We start from the raw sequence: 22,809 nt of genomic DNA on the forward strand, positions 1-22,809 counted from the left end.
AATAGAGATTAATATATCAATGTTTATACTTGTAATACAAAAAGAACAATCATGACATGGATAATCATAAAGAACAATAGAGTATGAAAAAGTCTATAGATCCAATGATCTGTTAGTGAATGAATATAATATAAAAGAAAAAGATTTATTATAAAATATAAAAAAAAGAAAAAAACCCAAAACAATAAAAAATATAAACAATATAGTAAACCCAAATAAGCTAAAGAAAAAAAAATTCAAAGAAAACCAAAAAAAAACTGGACTAAAATTTCTCAATAGAAACAGAGCAATATTATGTCATCAACTCCGTTCCTCTAAATTGAAAGGTTATTATAAGGGGATCTATATCATGTGAAAATATTGAACAAATGGACTCCAAACTTCCTCAAATTTAAGTGAAGGATCAAGAGTACCACTCCTAATTTTTTCCAAGTTTAAACATGATATAGTTTGAGAGAACCATTGAAAAATAGTAGGGGGAATTGGATCCTTCCATTTAAGCAAAATGGATTGTTTGGCCATTAATGTAACGTACACAGGTTCTCATTGATCACCCCATCATGCAAGAGTTGATTGGTTTCCCACCTCATGACACCTCCTGGCATAAGGAGATCCCTCTTCACAATTCTATCTTATTACTTTTCCTAGTTCTGATGAAATACCACAAGTCTGAACCATTAACTATGTACCTCTCTTCACAGATGCTGCCTGCCTTGCCCAGCATTTACTTTTACTTTCTCCAGAAATTAAACCACAAGTGGCTGAGTTTGAGATTATTACATTTTACTTCCCACTTACAATCCACTCATATTGGGGGGGGGGGGGCAAGTAATAATGCCCTTTTACTTTGTATTTTTAGGGAGTCTTCCATTCCCCTATCATCCTGCAGCACTGCTTCTAACCCTAAAACCTAGTGCTGGCATCAGAATTATCAAGAAATCTTAGTGTTCTTCCAAAAGCCGATGGGATTTTGTGCAAACATACTATTATTATGGCTCAAAATGCCAATGCTCACAAACAGTTGGCATAACAATTTGTGCTAAAAATCAGTAATATCAAATAATATACCAAAGGATTTCACACAATGTAGATGTTCATGCTGTGTGATTTTACAACTTTAATGATTCACCAATTTAAATCAAAGGCAAATGAAATTTATTTCAAAAGAAAGGACTTTTGGTGCAAATTTTGCGACATTGCTCCTTGTTACAGAGCTTCTATTGGCAGTTTATGTGCAAAGACCAGTGTAACTGTTGAATGGCCAGTATAAGATATATTTCGCAAATGCTGGCTGGTGCTCCATTTGCTAATTTTACAAATGAACAAAATGAAAAGTGGGGGTAACAGAAGGCAAAAGAGTTTTGGGTGCAAGTTCCCAGGCATTGAACAGGAACCTTCATTTTTTAAATTTGACATCAAAGTATGTGACAAGATATTGGGGCAGATTTGTTTAAAAAATGTTTTTAAGGAATCAACAAAGGACAAATTGGGAATTCCAGAGCTTTGGGAAAGGCAACTGATGTGCAAAAGATCTAGGATTTTCAAAAGGCCAGAAATGGAGGGTTGCAGAGATCTGATTTAAAAAAATGGAGTGGAGGATCCCCATGAGGGGATTTGAAATTAAAATGGGAAGTCTAAAATCAGGCACTGCCAAACTTGAAGTCAGGAATGACAAGGCCAGATGGACAAGTGGAAGAATTTAAATGTTCAGAAGTGCCAGGGGCTGAATAGAAGAGCATAGAAGACTGAGTTTCAGCAATATATGAGTTGAAGAGTGGAGACCAACAACATTACAGTGCTAGAAATAAACAGTTGTTGATATTACAGATAGGGGGTTGAAAGTACCTCTTCAGCTCAAACTTTTAAAGCTTGCAGTTAAGGCAGGCAGAGAGATGGTTAGGGAACTGAACTTCTGATTTAGTAGGTTAAAGTAAAACAGCATTGGTCTTCCTGATTTTTAGAAAGACATTTCTTTTATCTCATACCCAATGTTGACAAGCAATGTGATGTTTCTTAAATTTTCTCAGATGAAAGGAAATATCTGAAATATCATCTTTCTACAGTTTAAGTGAATACTTAGGTTGTGGCACAGTGCAGGAGTTATTAGAACCACAAGTCTGTATCATTAACTATGTATCTCTCTTCACAGTTGCTAATTTGTCTAAACTGAAATAAACATCAAGTAAAATTTAGTTCATAAACTTGAAAGAAATAAGTACAACTTTTGAGAGGAAATTTCATGGAAAAATATCCTGGTGCAGGAAGGCAGCTTGTAAACTTTCCCATTACTTAAGAGTTTGCAGAATTGCATAAATATAGAAAAAGTCAACAAGTGGGTATGGATTGGAGATTCTGATGGATGGTCTAGAATGATAATGGGATAGTGAAATATTCACCTTTCATTGCACTAGCCTCCACATCCAGTAAATCATTCTTTGTTACTTCTGCCAGCTCCAATGGAATCCCACCATCAGCCACACCTTCTGCTCTCTGATCTGGTCATCCCTCCCCACCCTGTCGTCTCCATCCCCGGCACTTTCCCTGCAACTGCAGGAAGTGCAACACTTGTCCCTACACCATTTTTCTCACCCATCAACCAGGGACCTAAACAGCCCTTCCAGGTTAGGCAGAGATTCATGATGCATCAACCTCCAAACTGGTTTGTTGCATTCAGTGTCCGCAATGTGGCCTCCTCTACATTAGCGAGACCAAGCATAGACGAGGCGGCTGTTTTGCAGATCACCTGTGCTCTGTCCGTGACCACTATCTTGAGCTTCCTGTTGCATGTCATCATCCCATTTCCACACCCACCTGTCTGTCCTCAGCCTTCTTCATTGCCATAGAGAGGCCAAACACAAACTGGAGGGACAGCACCTCATATTTTGCTTGGGTAGCTGACAGTACAATAGCACAAACACTGAATTTTCAAATTTCAGGTAACTTTCTCCATGTGTTCCTTTCCCATCAGTCCACCCAGGTTCTCTCTCCCTTGGTTCACCTTTTCTATCCCTCTCCACTCACCCCATTGGCCCCTTGTTTTCCAGATTGATCACTCTCCCCCATCTGCTTCCATCTGCCCATCATGGACACCCCTCTACTCCTACATCTGGTTTCACCTGTCACATACTGGCCTCTGTCTCACCCCTCCCTCTCACTTATATATATGCTGGCTACCTTCCCTCTACACTCTCAATCCTGATGCTGGGTGTTGCCTGCGCAGATACTGCTTGACCTTGTGAGACCTTGCAGTAGTTTATTTTTTGCTCCAGATTGTAGTATCTGCAGTTACTTGTGTCTCCCAGTGAAATAATATGGTTGAATCAGGGAAGGATTTTTTCTTCTGATAATAATGTAAGAAAGGATAATGATAAACCAAATGTTTTGCATGTCCGTCTTAACAAATAGTTGCTAGTTATAGTTTAATGGGATATTAACTGAGGAGATGTAACCAGTACACAGCATCAGTGCTCTGAAATACTTTAGAATCAGCATGGGCGAGTGACACATTACCTTACTAAACTCTCGGATTCTGTGTGTCATGCTTCCAAAGCCTTAAATATTCAGCAAAAATCAACAGCTTAAGGCAATATTGACATATACACACACTTTTAAACTACATTTTAAAAGTACCTCATTGAGTGTCAAAGGCTTTGGGACATCCCAAGGTCATAAAAATCAGCATATTCAATTCCTTCCTCTTGGTGACCACCATCATTCCCCCTTCCCACCACAAAATATATTGAATTTCAGTCAATAAGTGAAAGTGAAATGTTACAGATCCCATTCCTCAAACGTGGTGATTTTACTTCTAAGCTTAGCATGAATGCTTAAGAAAGTGTTCAACATTTGCAATTTCTGATATGAAACAGAAATTCGATTGAAACTGCTCTTCACACTTTCCACATACCTGTTATACCCTGCACATTGCCAGAGGTTACATTGAAAGGTCCGCTGTGTGTAATCACTGTGACATTGTACACACGGCCAGGTCGAAGATTAGTGAAATTTACAGATGTGGAAATTGTACTATTGACTTTCATGTCTAAATTTCTCACATCTTGCAGCTTGATAAAGAACATCTCCACGTTGCCAGGTGGTTGAGTCCAGGAGACAAACAATGTATCCACTGTCCCACTGCTGCTCACGCTGATGTTTGCTTCTGGTATCTGTACAGGTTCTGAGGATAACAAGATTAAGTTTGTGGCTATGCACAGAATGCAAACTGCTAATTCTTCTAGATTATCTGCAAGTATACAATCATTTTACATGCAGTTGCCTTTGTGGAATCTACAAGTTAAGTTAACACAAAACAAATGATCTTTAAGTTTTGGAAATGCATCTGATTAGATAGCTTTGAAACGAATCATAGAAAAATAACTGCGGATATCCACCTGGCTTCCTCCGATGAAATCCATCAGTTTGGCTGCAGCAAAAAATTGTAAAAAATGTTACTGAGCATAGGAATCGAGAATGAAAGAAAAGTGTATGTATTGTTTTCAGAGCAAGATGCAATCATCTTCCAAGAGTCAGGCTTGAAACTCAAGACCTATTGACAAAATTGATCTCATTGCCCTTAAAAAAAAGTACACATTGAAAATTACACATGTCATTTCAATCTAGTCTCTATCATCTCATCCAAGTCTAGAAAGTAGCAATATTAAAAACAAAGTATTATTTAAGAGATCTGGGTTTCTTAGCTATAAGAGCAACACTTACTTGTGTAGCTAAAAGTTTTCACTGAATCTGATCGAGTTCCATCTGCTACCAGTGTAGTAATGGCAAAACTGTAGTTGGTTCCAGAGGTCAGTCCTTTTATGGTAGCATTCTCAACTTCTACAGTAATATTTTCATTGTTGTCGGTAGGGGCTGGGTTTCCCTCAGTCAGTATCATGTACTGATACCCTTCTTTATAATCCATTGGTTTGGTCCAGTTGAGGATTATGAAGTTGGTGCCGACAGTCATCACATTCACATTCTGCACTTCATTAGGTTCTGTTAAGAAAGGGTAGCCCAAATATTTCTTTAATTAAATATGAATACAGAACAAACAGGAGGAGACTTCTTTTATTGAAAGAATCGGTGAACCCTGCATCAAACCTTCAAAAGCATACAAGGGACTAATCTGGATGTATTGATTGTGAGTTTTATACTTCAGAAAAAAAACTATTGATTGAGGAAAAGAGGAAGCAGAGGAGATAGCAGGGATTTGGGAAGCAAGACAAATCACCAGCAAACTTCCCAGTTGATTGGAGAAAGTATGAGAGAATAAATTGTCTCTTACAGCACAGTCATTGGAATTTTACAGTAAACCAGAAAGCACATGCACAGTTTTTCCGTGAAGACTAAGGATTTCTTTCTTTAAAGGAATGAGACAAATGAATGCAAATCCAAGGATGAAATTTTTGGTAAACTGATCTGGATGAACAGCAGTGACAGAGATAGATAGGAAATTAGCAACCCCTGAGTTGCAGGATGCTTAATTTTCTGTTGATTCAGTGCAGTGTGAATTAACCTACTAGAATTTCAAATGCAAAGAAAGAAGTGAAAGGCAATAGAAGAAGTGTAACGGTAAAGCAATCAGCTCATTACAAGTGAAATTCAGAATTCTGCCACATGCTATTACTAATGTGCACTAAAACATTTTAGCCTTCCTCTTAATTCCGAATTGCCTTATGGTGTTTCGGTGATTTTGCAGAAAGTTGCAACCACAAATGCATCTTCCCTCTTTTGACGTGAACTGATAAATTATTCCCCTGCATTTCTTCTCTTCACCAAATCTCAAACTCTGGAAATCTTTTCTTACTCGTAGCATACACTGCTGTCTCTGTCTGTATCTTAATAAGTCTTAGACAGAGGTATTTCACACCTCCACCCTTCATCAGACTTTGGACTGCAGGTGTCTTGTATTCGAGAAACTATGTTCTAAGCAGTTGAAAGATCTTATCAGTTTGATATATATCATTTGCTAGTTACAGATGATAGTTTTGACAACTGGCTTTACTTCATTGTCTATCCAGTCTCTAACTAGCAATCACATTCATAAATATTTCAGCCAACCATTCTTTTAATTTTAACAATTTTGCCATGTAGCATAGTCTTAATTTTGTTTTACATTACCCATTAATACTAACTGAGATGGCTTCACACAAAATTCCATTATGCATCTCTTCCATACCATCTCATTTTTGTATTTAGTTGCAGACATAATTAGACAATTGTATGGAGTGTTTTCTATGCCAAATGCACTCATGTAGTCAACGGAACAATGGCATACTGGTGAGAAATTAACCTTTTGCAAATATGAAACGATAAATTAGGTCTATCAGCAAACCATCAAATTCCCGAATGGATGTCAATCTCGAGGAAACATTTCCTCAATTGGCTAAATTTGTTACATTTGTAATTCAGAGACACTGCCCAAAATATTTCAAATAACAAGAAGTATTTGCTTCTTTTCTGCAAAACTGCCAATAAACCAGCCATACAATATGGAGTTCACTTAGTCTCTCACCAATACCAATCACATCCTCCAAAATCTTCCAATGAGAATCTTCAGCATTCCATAGCATCTTTCTATTCTTTGCAGCAGATCAATTGCTGATTTTGTCCTCCCATGTACACTGCCTAAAAATATTTCATGTCAGAGAGATTGATGGTTGGTTTCAGGTTCAAGGACAGTCATTATGATGGAATCTACATATTTAAATGAAAGAACCATTTCTAAATGAAATTACAGAATGCAAGTTGGAGTGATAGTCTGTAGCTTTCATCATGCTCAGATAATCTGAGTTGGTGGTAAATCTTGTCCTGGAATAAATCTAGACTTGAACCAGAGTCAACTGGTTTACCAATTATGTTGGACTGTGGCTGAATTATGCTGGTTAGTGACTTTAGAGATATAAATACGGATGGGGTTGTGGAATTGAAAGAAATCTTTTGAATAAAAAACAATGAAAAGGTTCTCTCATTCATCCAACCATTTTCAACTAGGACTGCTCTGCACATGGTGATCACAGCAATCACAGGCTGAATACCAACAAACGAAATGTACTTCAGTTAACACAGGTTTTGTGTCTTCAAATAAAGGAGCATTTTTAAGCAAACAAAATTATTAACTCTACACATATACACTGAAATGCACAAACACACATAGAGACTGACTTTTTAAAAATCAATCAGATGGTAGCAAGAGGGCCTGCCTCCTTTCAGCTCTTTTACTGGGAGAACTGACAAAGGCAAAAACAAATGATGAACAAATCTGGTGACAGCTTTTGTTACAGAGCAAACGATCAACCGTACATTATAAGAGTTAATCCAGATTCTGCAGAGCTACACCTGAATTAGATATCACGTCTGAGACACGAGTCACTTCCAAATTCCACTCTATGCCTAAGATACCTGAAACGTTGGAACATGTGAATGTGCTAGATTGTTGAAATAAGAAATCCAGAGCCTAAAATGCTCAACAAATAGTTGCATGCATCATGCAATTTAATACCAGACCAGCAAAATGGTATCTGTAAGATGGTATGGGGTTCCGAACAGGACAAGGCTGGTTATTTTGTTTGCTCAACGAATTTAGCTGGCCTGAAAGATGAGATTCTCAGGAATCAAAGATAAACCATGGTTGGAAGAGACATGTGCAGCTGAAATATTGAGCCAAGGTTGGGATCTGTAACATGGTCAACAATTAACAACCTGTAGGAAAGGATGAAAGAAAGATTTTGCACAATTTCACTCATCTGCTGAAGCCAGACAAAATCTCCAGGAAAACTGAGTTGATATAATCGCATGCATGAAATATCTGTTGCTGTGATCAACAGGTGGTCCGTCTGAAAAGTGAATGTGCAGCTTGACCCAGAGATCAGCCCCTTCACAACAAGTTGTGAGAAGCTATATAATTTCAAGATAAATTTCACCACATTCCAAACAAAAGCAGCTTTCGAGTATCAAGGTTCAAACCCTTATCACCCACTGTCATAAGCAACTATCTGATTTGAAGACAGACCAATGCTCACCCTCCAGCACAGCTCCTTTCAAGCTTGTGACTGGAAAATCTGTTCAGGATGAGATTTAACAACGTGGCTTTATCAGACTCTAACCTCACTCAAGTGACATGCATTGATGAGATGCCAACACTCAAACTACGTCGCTAGATTCCATTCCAATGAGAGCCAATTTTGCAGCAAGAAGAAATCTCCTGACAAGTTTTCTCGAATGTTGGTCACAAGAACAGTTCAAAAAATTGAAAATGCCTTTCTAATGCCAGGGAGAAAGAGCAACAATTCTAACAGAGGCAAAGAAAACAAAAGCTAAGGACTCAGCAGAACACCTTCACAGAAATATCTGACAACATCCACAAATTCTTAACCAAATCCAATGACCTCAAAGGCGAAAACATGGTCCTTTCTTACTGAATTTTCACATGTGGGCGTGGCAAATGCACATTCATGACTATGAGAGAACAGTTTCAGAGATGTTTGAAAGAGGATAACATTGCACCTGAACGAACCAATGCCTGGGTTTGCAATGTTCAGCTGAAAATTAATAAAAAGGCAACAATGTAGTTTTAAAGCATTGTCATCAGGAAACTCCATACCATACAGCACTGCATGAGTACCATCAATAGAAAATAAAACAGAGTTGCCTGAGCACCACATTCTCAAGAGTAAACAAGAATGGAGTGAATGCTCATGTTGCCAGAGGGTGCTTTCATCCTGAAACTTGAATAAAAACTTCGAAGAGGCAAAGATGAGAACAGCTGTTGCACAATTCTGTCACTTCGACCAAAGGCATGCCACCTTTCATGTAAAACCTGACCTCTTAAAACTGGATTAATGATTTGAAGTGAAGATCTAACGATCATATATGTTTCTGTTTTATGTGCCAAAAAGCAGATACCATGAACAGGAAGCAGGATCAAGTGTTCTGTCTCCTCACAACTACAGGTATTAGAAACATTCTGCTGTGAAGATCGACTCGCCTTCTTGTCCAACCTGCAGCTAATGTCCGGCTTATCACTGGAAGCCTGTTCGCGATTACATGAAACAACATTGTGTGAGGATCTCGAACCTCACTGAGATGACACAGTTCTGGACTGCAAGCATTGATGAGCTGGTGATAGTTAGTTCATACTCATCCAAAGTAATACTCAATCATTTCATAAACTCCAAAAATGATGATTCCTAACATAAACTATGCTGCAGCATTCCAATCCAACTACAATCAACTGTTTCACAAGAATGTGACTCAGTTAATAATTCCACTGCCTTGGTCATGACAAGGCCAGTTAAGATATGAGAAACAGCTCTCTGGTGCGAAGTTGCTGTAGAATTCCAATTGATGAAAAGAAACAAGATGTCTGATACCTAAAAAGGTTCCAAAAAAATAAGCTCCCTGCTGAACACCAACAACCAAATATCTGACACTGCTGCACGAACAATTTCCTAAATCCAATCACTTCACAAGGTGGAACGTGGTCCACTTAAACTTGGTTCGCTCATGTGGGCTGCACTGCAGATTGCATGGGAAATTGCTTCCCACTTATTTGTAAAAGGATTCAGAACCACAGCATCACCCTTCACAACATCATGAACAACAATAGTCACAGAAATGGTGTGACTGCACTGGTGTGACACTGCCTCAAAAATGCTTTCCTCAATTCAGTGACCTCAGAAGCTGCAACATGGTCCTTCATCATTTGCTTCTCACCTGTGGGCTGCACCCCGGTTCACAAGGGAAATTCCAATCCACTTACGTGTAAAGTGATTTAGAACCACAGCTTCACTCTTCACTCCACCATGAACAATAGTAGTCACAGAGATGGTGTAATTGGTTCCAGATTGAAGATTTCGGATGCTGATGGAATCTGAACTTTCATTCAAGGAGACGTCAGAACTGCTTGCAGTCCTGTAGGTGATGCTGAAATTGTACTGAGTGACCTCCATGTCCACAGGTCTTCCTAAGCTGAGGGAGATGGAACTGTTGCTCAAGGCCATCACAGTAATGTTTCCTGGCTTGGAAGGAACTGTTCGAAGCAATAATTGGATAATGATGGTGAAAAAAATAATAGGTCGAGCAAATTAAACATCTACACAATTCACCCATTTCAATCAACATTATTTCTGTTGGTCATAAATGCTGTAGCAAAACCCGTTCAAATTTTGTCCGCTGTTTTCAAATCGGAATGGCATCTGTGACATTCACTCCCACAGTTCTCACTTGAAATAACGTGCAGGCTGCACATCCTCCATCTATATGCAGGGTTGGCAAGCAAGGGGACAAACAGAACCACAGATTGACACCCTTCAGCATCCCCATAGCAACTTTCAGGTTGGCACATAACATCTCTATCAAGACGTATGCTCACGGAGTCCATTATTCACATTGTAACAATATCCCCATTATCCTGTGATGGATTAAAATAAAAAAGATATAACACTGAACCCTTCGCACAATGTAAGAGTTCATTCTCAGTGTCATACACAAATTTCATCACCAGGCATGAATTTTCAACATGACCGTTTCATTATCTTCTCTTAGCTAGGATCATCAAAGAAGGGCCTTACTCCATCTTTACCCAGATGGCTTGGTGAGGGAGGAACCCGAATTAAAGAAATTCCATATTAAACTTTCCTTACCTGTAGTGGAATAGGCAGTGACGGGATCTGCTGACGTATTATCTGCCGTCATTGTGACTACACTAAATATGTATCTTGTTCCTGGATTCAGTTGAGTCACAGTAATTAATTCATTAACAGTCACAATTGTTGAGAGATTTCCGTTCACTGTCACCTGATAGGTATACTCCGGCTTGTGGTCGAATGGTTGGTCCCAGCTCAGGGTAACTGAAGTAGTGGTGTGATTCAAAATGGTTACATTGTTCACAGGGTTTGGTTCTGCAATGATTAAATGACATGTTGAGAATAACATCAACTCATGTTGTCTCCACTTGATCTGTGACAACTGATGCTGGATCTATCCATATCACTGCAATTCTCTTCCGTTGGTTAGACAGTGCACACAGTACACCCATAAAGTGTGGATATTTAGTGTCCCCTTCAAGAGATGCAATAAAACAAGACAACCACTTTCAAACATCCTCTCAATTTCTCCTCTGCTTCGTTTCCTCAGTACCTATTAATCATAATCCTCAAAGGCACTTGTCAAGCCAAGCCTGTCAACAAGATGTCTGGCAGTTACAGAAGGGAGAATCATCACAATAACTGGAACCATTAAACAATCAGAAGAGCTGCATTCACTTGTCCTTAAAATAACTAACGCTAATTTCTAGGACAAACTAAATCTTCAATGCTGGACAAGCATTACCTTCTGCATGACTGGACACTGTCACTATTAACAAGCAGAGAACCAAGTCTTTGAACAGTTCTTGGTAATCTTCAATCTGGCAGTGGACTCCTTCCGGACCAAACCTTCTCCATTACTGATATTTCGTCTCCTTTCGCGATCTGGCTACGCAACCTTAAATTGAGATTTAAAGGTGCTTTGTGACAAACCTGCATTCATGAAGAAAGCTTCCCTTCCTTTCAACCATCAAACGAGATCAGGCAAAACTTCACAAGCAGCTTGAGTCAAGTTTTGGCAACACTTTCACATTTCAGTGCAACATATGGTGTGCAACTCATGATGTCAAATAAGGCCATCGAGTACATTCCTAACTTCAATGTCTCAAAGGTGATTAAATCCTAACACAAACTAAATTGCAACATTCCATTCCAACAATGTTTAACTCCCAAGCAAGAACGTAACCGCGGCCAAATATTCTGCTGCATTTGCCACAAGAAGGCCAGTGAAGATACGAGAAATATCTCTCTCGTTTCAAGGTTAACGAGCAACAATTCTAACTGATTAATCATTCATCAGAAAAGCTGTAACCATCCGAGGTCTCTGAAGAACACTTTCAACCAAACATCATGCACCATCCCCAAAATACATTCTTGAATCCAATGATCTCACAACCTGGAAGACTGTCCTTTCTTATTTCCTTCTTACATTCGGGCTGCAACCCAGTCAAAGAGGGAAATTTCACCCCACTTACGTGTAAACTGACTTCGAACCACAGCTTCACTCTTCACTCCACCGTGAACAATAGTAGTCACAACTATGGTGTAATTGGTTCCAGATTGCAGACCTTGGATTGTGGTGGAAATCGAACTTTCAATCAAGGAAACATCCGAACGGTTGGCAGCACTGTATGTGATGCTGAAATTGTACTGGTTGACCTCCATGTCCACAGGTCTTCCTAAGCTGAGGTAGATGGAACTGTTGCTTAAGGCCGTCACATTAATGGCTCCTGGCTTGGAAGGAACTGTCAGAGGCAAATACATGGATATCGATTGTTGCAGAAAGAACAAAAATAGATACAGCAAAGTAAACATCTATACAAATTAACAACTTCAATCAGGAATACATATGTCCATCAACAACACTGCAGTAAAACCCCTTCAAGAACGAAAAAGGTACAACATGGGACCGTTCCACCTCATTACATCACTGGGATGTGAAAACATTCTGTTTGCATAGGTAGAAGGCCATTTTCATCACGAAGCATGGATTTTCAACTTGACCTTTTCATTATATGCACAGTCTCTTGTGACCTAGGATCAACTAAAGAGGGTCTCACTCCAGATTAACCCATCTGGCTTGGTCAGGGAGGAATTCGCACTGAATCAACTTCCATGTTAAGCTATTCTTACCTGTTGTCCAAGAGACAGTGACGGGATCTGATGACGTGTTATCTGCCGTCAGTGTGAACACACTAAAAGTGTATCTTGTTCCTGGATTGAGTTGAGTCACAGTAATAAATTCATTCTCAGTTACATTTGTTGAGAGATTTCCATTCACTGCCACCTTATAGGTATAGTCCAGCTTGTGGTCGAATGGTTGGTCCCAGCTCAGAGTAACTGAAGTAGTGGTGTGATTCAGAACTATTACATTGTTCACAGGGTTTGGTTCTGCAATGATTAATGACATGTTGAGAAAAACATCAACTCATGTTGTCTGCACTTGATCTGTTACAACTGATGCTGGATCTATCCATGTCATTGCAATCCTTTTCTGTTGGTTGGACAGTGCACAGTGCACCCTAAAACTGTGGATATTCAGTGTTGCCTCCAAGAAATCCAATAAAACAGGACAACCACTTTCAAACATCCTCTCATTTTCTCCTCTGTTTCGTTTCCTCAGTACCAATTAATCATAATCCTCATAGGCACTTGACAAGCCAAGTGTGTCAAGGAGGAGATGTGTGGCAGTTCCAGAAGGGAAAATCGTCACAATAACTCTGACCATTAAACAATTAGAGGAGCTGCATTCACTTGTCCTTACAATAACTAACGCTAATTTCTATGACAAACTAAATATCTAATGCTGGACAAGTATTACCTCCTGTATGACTGGACACTGTCACTATCAACAAGCAGAGAACCAAGTCCATGCAGACTTCTTAGCAATCTTCAATCTGGCAGTCGACTCCTTCTGGACCAAACCGTTTCCGCTACTGATATTCAGTCTCCTTTCACGATCTGGCTACGCAACCAATTGAGATATAACGCTGCATTCATGAAGGAAGCTTCCCTTCCTTTCAACCCTCAAATGAGATCAGACAAATTTTCACAAGCAGCTTGAGTCAAGTTTTACAAACACTTCTACCTTTCAGTGCAACATATGCTGTGCAGCTGATGTATCAAATAAGGCCATTGAGACCATTCCTAATTTCAATGTCTCAAAGGTGATTCAATCCTAACATAAACGAGACTGCAACATTCCATTCCAACAATAGTTAACTCCCTATCAATAAAATAACTGTGGCCACTTATTCTGCTGCATTTGCCACAGGAAGGCCAGTTAAGATACGAGAAATGTCTCTCTCGTATCGAGGTTAAGGAGCAACAATTCTAACTGATTAATCATTCATCAGAAAAGCTGTATCCATCCGAGGTCTCTGCAGAACACCTTCAACCAAACACCCTGCACCATCTCCAAAATACATTCTTGAATCCAATGATCTCACCACCTGGAAGATTGTCCTTTCTTATTTGCTTCTCACATTTGGGCTGCAACCCAGTCTACGAGGGAAATTTCACCCCACTTACGTGTAAACTGACTTCGAACCACAGCTTCACTCTTCACTCCACCGTGAACAATAGTAGTCACAACTATGGTGTAATTGGTTCCAGATTGCAGACCTTGGATTGTGGTGGAATTCGAACTTTCAATCAAGGAACCATCGGAACGGTTGGCAGCCCTGTATGTGATGCTGAAATTGTACTGGTTGACCTCCATGTCCACGGGTCTTCCTAAGCTGAGGGAGATGGAACTGTTGCTTAAGGCTGTCACATTAATGGCTCCTGGCTTGGAAGGAACTGTCAGAGGCAAATACATGGATATTGATTGTTGCAGAAAGAACAAAAATAGATACAGCAAATTAAACATCTATGCAAATTGACAACTTCAATCAGGAATACATGTGTCCATCATCAACACTGCAGTAGAACCCCTTCAAGACTTATCCACTATCTCCAAAATCAAAGGCCGTCTGTGACATTCACTGAAACAGCTCTCAGCTTATGATCACGTACAACCCGCAACATTCTCCATCCATACGCAGGGTTATCACAACCAAGGGGAACAGATGGAACCATTAATTGGTGCCATAACAACTGTCAGGTCAGCACATTACAGCTCTATCAGGATTTATGCTGCCTGATTCCATAATTCACATTGTAACAATATCCCCATCACGCCAAGACAGATGAAAAGAACGAAAAAGGTACAACACGGGACCGTTCCACCTCATTACATCACTGGGATGTGACAACATTCTGTTTGCATAGGTGGAAGACCATTTTCATCACGAAGCAGGGATTTTCAACTTGACCTTTTCATCATGTGCACAGTCTCTTCTGACCTAGGATCAACTACAGAGGGTCTCACTCCAGCTTAACCCGTCTGGCTTGGTCAGGGAGGAATTCGCACTGAAACAACTTCCATGTTAAGCTATTCTTACCTGTAGTCGAAGAGACAGTGACGGGATCTGCTGACGTGTTATCTGCCGTCAGCGTGAACACCCTAAAAATGTATCTTGTTCCTGGATTCAGTTGAGTCACAGTGATGAATTCATTCTCAGTCACATTTGTTGAGAGATTTCCGTTCACTGCCACCTTATAGGTATACTCCGGCTTGTGGTCGAATGGTTGGTCCCAGCTCAGAGTAACTGAAGTAGTGGTGTGATTCAGAACGATTACATTGTTCACAGGGTTTGGTTCTGCAATGATTAATGACATGTTGAGAATAACATCAACTCATGTTGTCTCCACTTGATCTGCGACAACTGATGCTGCACCTGTCCACGTCACTGCAATCCTTTTGCGTTGGTTGGACAGTGCACAGTACACCCTTCAACTGTGGATATCTAGTGTCGCCTTCAGGAGATCCAATAAAACAAGACAACCACTTTCAAACATCCTCTCAATTTCTCCTCTGCTTCGTTTCCTCAGTACCAATTAATCATAATCCTCAAAGGCACTCGACAAGCCAAGCCCAGCCCGTCAACAAGATGTCTGGCAGTGCCGGAAGGGAAAATCATCACAGTAACTGGAACCATTAAACAATCAGAGGAGCTGCATTCACTTGTCCTTACAATAACTAACGCTGATTTCTATGACAAACTAAATCTCCAATGCTGGACATGCATCACCTCCAGCACGAATGGACACTGTCACTAATAACAAGCAGAGAACCAAGTCCATGCAGAGTTCTTGGCAATCTTCAACCTGGCAGTGGACTCCTTCCGGACCAAACCTTTCCCATTACTGACATTCCGTCTCCTTTCGCGATCTGGCTACGCAACCTTAAATTGAGATGTAAAGGTGCTTTTTGACAAACCTGCATTCAGGAAGGAAGCTTCCCTTCCTTTCAACCATCAAACGAGATCAGGCAAATCTTCACAAGCAGCTTGAGTCAAGTTTTAGCAACACTTCTACCTTTCAGTGCAACATATGGTGTGCAGCTGATGTGTCAAACAAGGCCATCGAGTACATTCCTAATTTCAGTGTCTCACAACTGAGTGTTTGAGAGGTCAGATTGCAAGAGGATAATATTGCACACAAAGGAACTAATGCCTTGGTTTGCGATGCGCAGGTGAAAACGAACATACAGGCAGCAACATGGCTTTGTTCATCCTTGTGCCTCACCACCAACTTCTCAGCGGCGAGGAGTGATAGGCACTAACCGCTCACCTAGCCAGCAATGCATACATCGAGAAAGGTCAATAATAAATGCAAACGTACAGGGGAGGACGGGAATAGCTGTTGCATCCCTCTGACCCACGTACTTAAAGCCATGCCACCTGTCATGTGAAACCTGAGCCTTGAAAATTGCATTGACGACCTGAAGAAAAATATCTGCTAACAGGAGTTGTTTGTGCATTAGGTGCCAACAAGCGGTAACCCGTAGGAGCAGCAGCTTCCAGCATTCCATCTCCACACAACTATAGTCATTCGAAGCCTTTTGACTACAAGATACACTTGCCCTCTTCTCCAATCTGTAGAAAGAGTCAGGCTCGAGATGGGAAAGTATGTTCCAGATGAGTTTTAATGACACGTTGTTGCGAGACTTAAGTTTCACCAAGAAGACACTGGTTACGAGACTTAAATTTCACCAAGAAGACACGGATTTGGTTTGCAAGCATTGATGAGATGCCACTGACTGGATCCATCTTAACCAGAGTAATGCCTAGCCACTTCATAACATTCAAAACTGATCAATATTAATACAAGCTATGCTGCTGTAACTCTCCACCAAAAATGTGTCTCCTGTCAATTATTCCATCGTGTTGATCCACCGGAAGACCACTTCAAATATTACAAGCACGGCTCCAGTGCCAAGGTGAGAGAGCACCTATTATAACTCAGGCAGAGAAACCAGCTGCACATACATAAGAAAAGCTGCAGCCAACTGAACATTCTGCAGAACACCTGCAACGAAATATCTGACACTGCCTCCCAAATACTTTCCCAAATCCAATGATCACAAGCTGAAACACGTTCCTTTCTTACTTGCTTCTCGCCTGTGGCCTACACCCTCCAACTCAGAAGGAAAATTTCATCCCACTTAGACGCAAACTGATTTAGAACCACAGCATAACACCTCAATGAACAGCTCATGTACTTAAGCCCTGCCATCTCACATGTGAAACCTGAGCCTTTGAAACTGTATTCACTCTTTGAGAGCTGTTCGTATTTCATGTGCCAAGAAGTTGAGACACTTAAAATGAGAAGCAGGCTTCCACATTCTCTCTCCTCACAAGTGCAGTCATTACAATTTTTTTTATCCAACGACGGACTTGCCCTCATCTCCAAGCTGCAGCGAATGTCAGGCTCAAGATTGGGAAGACTGCCCCAGATGAGATTTAATGGCATCCTGATACGTGCCTCTAACTTCAATGAAGTGTCATGATTCAATTTGTAATTGTTGATAACGTTAATAATTGGAACGAACTCATCCAGAGCAATACTCAACAAGCTCAAAGTCAAAAGGTGATTCAGTCCTAACACAAACTAGACTGCAACATTCCTCTCCAACAATGTTTAACTCCCTAGCAAGAACGTAACCGCGGCCAATTATTCTGCTGCATTTGCCACAGGAAGGCCAGTTAAGATACGAGAAATGTCTCTCTCGTATCGAGGTTAAGGAGCAACAATTCTAACTGATTAATCATTCATCAGAAAAGCTGTATCCATCCGAGGTCTCTGCAGAACACCTTCAACCAAACACCCTGCACCATCTCCAAAATACATTCTTGAATCCAATGATCTCACCACCTGGAAGATTGTCCTTTCTTATTTGCTTCTCACATTCGGGCTGCAACCCAGTCTACGAGGGAAACTTCACCCCACTTACGTGTAAACTGACTTCGAACCACAGCTTCACTCTTCACTCCACCGAGAACAATAGTAGTCACAACTATGGTGTAATTGGTTCCAGATTGCAGACCTTGGATTGTGGTGGAATTTGAACTTTCAATCAAGGAACCATCGGAACGGTTGGCAGCCCTGTATGTGATGCTGAAATTGTACTGGTTGACCTCCATGTCCACGGGTCTTCCTAAGCTGAGGGAGATGGAACTGTTGCTTAAGGCTGTCACATTAATGGCTCCTGGCTTGGAAGGAACTGTCAGAGGCAAATACATGGATATTGATTGTTGCAGAAAGAACAAAAATAGATACAGCAAATTAAACATCTATGCAAATTGACAACTTCAATCAGGAATACATGTGTCCATCATCAACACTGCAGTAGAACCCCTTCAAGACTTATCCACTATCTCCAAAATCAAAGGCCGTCTGTGACATTCACTGAAACAGCTCTCAGCTTATGATCACGTACAACCCGCAACATTCTCCATCCATACGCAGGGTTATCACAACCAAGGGGAACAGATGGAACCATTAATTGGTGCCATAACAACTGTCAGGTCAGCACATTACAGCTCTATCAGGATTTATGCTGCCTGATTCCATAATTCACATTGTAACAATATCCCCATCACGCCAAGACAGATGAAAAGAACGAAAAAGGTACAACACGGGACCGTTCCACCTCATTACATCACTGGGATGTGACAACATTCTGTTTGCATAGGTGGAAGACCATTTTCATCACGAAGCAGGGATTTTCAACTTGACCTTTTCATCATGTGCACAGTCTCTTCTGACCTAGGATCAACTACAGAGGGTCTCACTCCAGCTTAACCCGTCTGGCTTGGTCAGGGAGGAATTCGCACTGAAACAACTTCCATGTTAAGCTATTCTTACCTGTAGTCGAAGAGACAGTGACGGGATCTGCTGACGTGTTATCTGCCGTCAGCGTGAACACCCTAAAAATGTATCTTGTTCCTGGATTCAGTTGAGTCACAGTGATGAATTCATTCTCAGTCACATTTGTTGAGAGATTTCCGTTCACTGCCACCTTATAGGTATACTCCGGCTTGTGGTCGAATGGTTGGTCCCAGCTCAGAGTAACTGAAGTAGTGGTGTGATTCAGAACGATTACATTGTTCACAGGGTTTGGTTCTGCAATGATTAATGACATGTTGAGAATAACATCAACTCATGTTGTCTCCACTTGATCTGCGACAACTGATGCTGCACCTGTCCACGTCACTGCAATCCTTTTGCGTTGGTTGGACAGTGCACAGTACACCCTTCAACTGTGGATATCTAGTGTCGCCTTCAGGAGATCCAATAAAACAAGACAACCACTTTCAAACATCCTCTCAATTTCTCCTCTGCTTCGTTTCCTCAGTACCAATTAATCATAATCCTCAAAGGCACTCGACAAGCCAAGCCCAGCCCGTCAACAAGATGTCTGGCAGTGCCGGAAGGGAAAATCATCACAGTAACTGGAACCATTAAACAATCAGAGGAGCTGCATTCACTTGTCCTTACAATAACTAACGCTGATTTCTATGACAAACTAAATCTCCAATGCTGGACATGCATCACCTCCAGCACGAATGGACACTGTCACTAATAACAAGCAGAGAACCAAGTCCATGCAGAGTTCTTGGCAATCTTCAACCTGGCAGTGGACTCCTTCCGGACCAAACCTTTCCCATTACTGACATTCCGTCTCCTTTCGCGATCTGGCTACGCAACCTTAAATTGAGATGTAAAGGTGCTTTTTGACAAACCTGCATTCAGGAAGGAAGCTTCCCTTCCTTTCAACCATCAAACGAGATCAGGCAAATCTTCACAAGCAGCTTGAGTCAAGTTTTAGCAACACTTCTACCTTTCAGTGCAACATATGGTGTGCAGCTGATGTGTCAAACAAGGCCATCGAGTACATTCCTAATTTCAGTGTCTCACAACTGAGTGTTTGAGAGGTCAGATTGCAAGAGGATAATATTGCACACAAAGGAACTAATGCCTTGGTTTGCGATGCGCAGGTGAAAACGAACATACAGGCAGCAACATGGCTTTGTTCATCCTTGTGCCTCACCACCAACTTCTCAGCGGCGAGGAGTGATAGGCACTAACCGCTCACCTAGCCAGCAATGCATACATCGAGAAAGGTCAATAATAAATGCAAACGTACAGGGGAGGACGGGAATAGCTGTTGCATCCCTCTGACCCACGTACTTAAAGCCATGCCACCTGTCATGTGAAACCTGAGCCTTGAAAATTGCATTGACGACCTGAAGAAAAATATCTGCTAACAGGAGTTGTTTGTGCATTAGGTGCCAACAAGCGGTAACCCGTAGGAGCAGCAGCTTCCAGCATTCCATCTCCACACAACTATAGTCATTCGAAGCCTTTTGACTACAAGATACACTTGCCCTCTTCTCCAATCTGTAGAAAGAGTCAGGCTCGAGATGGGAAAGTATGTTCCAGATGAGTTTTAATGACACGTTGTTGCGAGACTTAAGTTTCACCAAGAAGACACTGGTTACGAGACTTAAATTTCACCAAGAAGACACGGATTTGGTTTGCAAGCATTGATGAGATGCCACTGACTGGATCCATCTTAACCAGAGTAATGCCTAGCCACTTCATAACATTCAAAACTGATCAATATTAATACAAGCTATGCTGCTGTAACTCTCCACCAAAAATGTGTCTCCTGTCAATTATTCCATCGTGTTGATCCACCGGAAGACCACTTCAAATATTACAAGCACGGCTCCAGTGCCAAGGTGAGAGAGCACCTATTATAACTCAGGCAGAGAAACCAGCTGCACATACATAAGAAAAGCTGCAGCCAACTGAACATTCTGCAGAACACCTGCAACGAAATATCTGACACTGCCTCCCAAATACTTTCCCAAATCCAATGATCACAAGCTGAAACACGTTCCTTTCTTACTTGCTTCTCGCCTGTGGCCTACACCCTCCAACTCAGAAGGAAAATTTCATCCCACTTAGACGCAAACTGATTTAGAACCACAGCATAACACCTCAATGAACAGCTCATGTACTTAAGCCCTGCCATCTCACATGTGAAACCTGAGCCTTTGAAACTGTATTCACTCTTTGAGAGCTGTTCGTATTTCATGCGCCAAGAAGTTGAGACACTTAAAATGAGAAGCAGGCTTCCACATTCTCTCTCCTCACAAGTGCAGTCATTACAATTTTTTTTATCCAACGACGGACTTGCCCTCATCTCCAAGCTGCAGCGAATGTCAGGCTCAAGATTGGGAAGACTGCCCCAGATGAGATTTAATGGCATCCTGATACGTGCCTCTAACTTCAATGAAGTGTCATGATTCAATTTGTAATTGTTGATAACGTTAATAATTGGAACGAACTCATCCAGAGCAATACTCAACAAGCTCAAAGTCAAAAGGTGATTCAGTCCTAACACAAACTAGACTGCAACATTCCTCTCCAACAATGTTTAACTCCCTAGCAAGAACGTAACCGCGGCCAATTATTCTGCTGCATTTGCCACAGGAAGGCCAGTTAAGATACGAGAAATGTCTCTCTCGTATCGAGGTTAAGGAGCAACAATTCTAACTGATTAATCATTCATCAGAAAAGCTGTATCCATCCGAGGTCTCTGCAGAACACCTTCAACCAAACACCCTGCACCATCTCCAAAATACATTCTTGAATCCAATGATCTCACCACCTGGAAGATTGTCCTTTCTTATTTGCTTCTCACATTCGGGCTGCAACCCAGTCTACGAGGGAAATTTCACCCCACTTACGTGTAAACTGACTTCGAACCACAGCTTCACTCTTCACTCCACCGAGAACAATAGTAGTCACAACTATGGTGTAATTGGTTCCAGATTGCAGACCTTGGATTGTGGTGGAATTTGAACTTTCAATCAAGGAACCATCGGAACGGTTGGCAGCCCTGTATGTGATGCTGAAATTGTACTGGTTGACCTCCATGTCCACGGGTCTTCCTAAGCTGAGGGAGATGGAACTGTTGCTTAAGGCTGTCACATTAATGGCTCCTGGCTTGGAAGGAACTGTCAGAGGCAAATACATGGATATTGATTGTTGCAGAAAGAACAAAAATAGATACAGCAAATTAAACATCTATGCAAATTGACAACTTCAATCAGGAATACATGTGTCCATCATCAACACTGCAGTAGAACCCCTTCAAGACTTATCCACTATCTCCAAAATCAAAGGCCGTCTGTGACATTCACTGAAACAGCTCTCAGCTTATGATCACGTACAACCCGCAACATTCTCCATCCATACGCAGGGTTATCACAACCAAGGGGAACAGATGGAACCATTAATTGGTGCCATAACAACTGTCAGGTCAGCACATTACAGCTCTATCAGGATTTATGCTGCCTGATTCCATAATTCACATTGTAACAATATCCCCATCACGCCAAGACAGATGAAAAGAACGAAAAAGGTACAACACGGGACCGTTCCACCTCATTACATCACTGGGATGTGACAACATTCTGTTTGCATAGGTGGAAGACCATTTTCATCACGAAGCAGGGATTTTCAACTTGACCTTTTCATCATGTGCACAGTCTCTTCTGACCTAGGATCAACTACAGAGGGTCTCACTCCAGCTTAACCCGTCTGGCTTGGTCAGGGAGGAATTCGCACTGAAACAACTTCCATGTTAAGCTATTCTTACCTGTAGTCGAAGAGACAGTGACGGGATCTGCTGACGTGTTATCTGCCGTCAGCGTGAACACCCTAAAAATGTATCTTGTTCCTGGATTCAGTTGAGTCACAGTGATGAATTCATTCTCAGTCACATTTGTTGAGAGATTTCCGTTCACTGCCACCTTATAGGTAT

General features: G+C 41.1%; 1 protein-coding gene across 1 annotated transcript in view; it reads right to left on the reverse strand.

The window, feature by feature from the left end:
- ptprja (protein tyrosine phosphatase receptor type Ja) overlaps positions 1-22,809 on the reverse strand; it is a 207,017-nt gene that overhangs the window by 60,111 nt on the left and 124,097 nt on the right. Inside the window, exons 5-11 of the mRNA XM_052029697.1 lie at positions 14,115-14,384; positions 12,717-12,974; positions 12,059-12,328; positions 10,641-10,898; positions 9,758-10,027; positions 4,717-4,992; positions 3,908-4,177 (exon numbers count right to left, since the gene is read on the reverse strand). Of these exons, the coding sequence (XP_051885657.1) occupies positions 3,908-4,177; positions 4,717-4,992; positions 9,758-10,027; positions 10,641-10,898; positions 12,059-12,328; positions 12,717-12,974; positions 14,115-14,384 (1,872 nt within the window). The remainder of the gene's footprint in view (positions 1-3,907; positions 4,178-4,716; positions 4,993-9,757; positions 10,028-10,640; positions 10,899-12,058; positions 12,329-12,716; positions 12,975-14,114; positions 14,385-22,809) is intronic.

The sequence above is a fragment of the Pristis pectinata genome, chromosome 14 (assembly GCF_009764475.1).
Source record: "Pristis pectinata isolate sPriPec2 chromosome 14, sPriPec2.1.pri, whole genome shotgun sequence".
NCBI lineage: Eukaryota > Metazoa > Chordata > Chondrichthyes > Rhinopristiformes > Pristidae > Pristis > Pristis pectinata.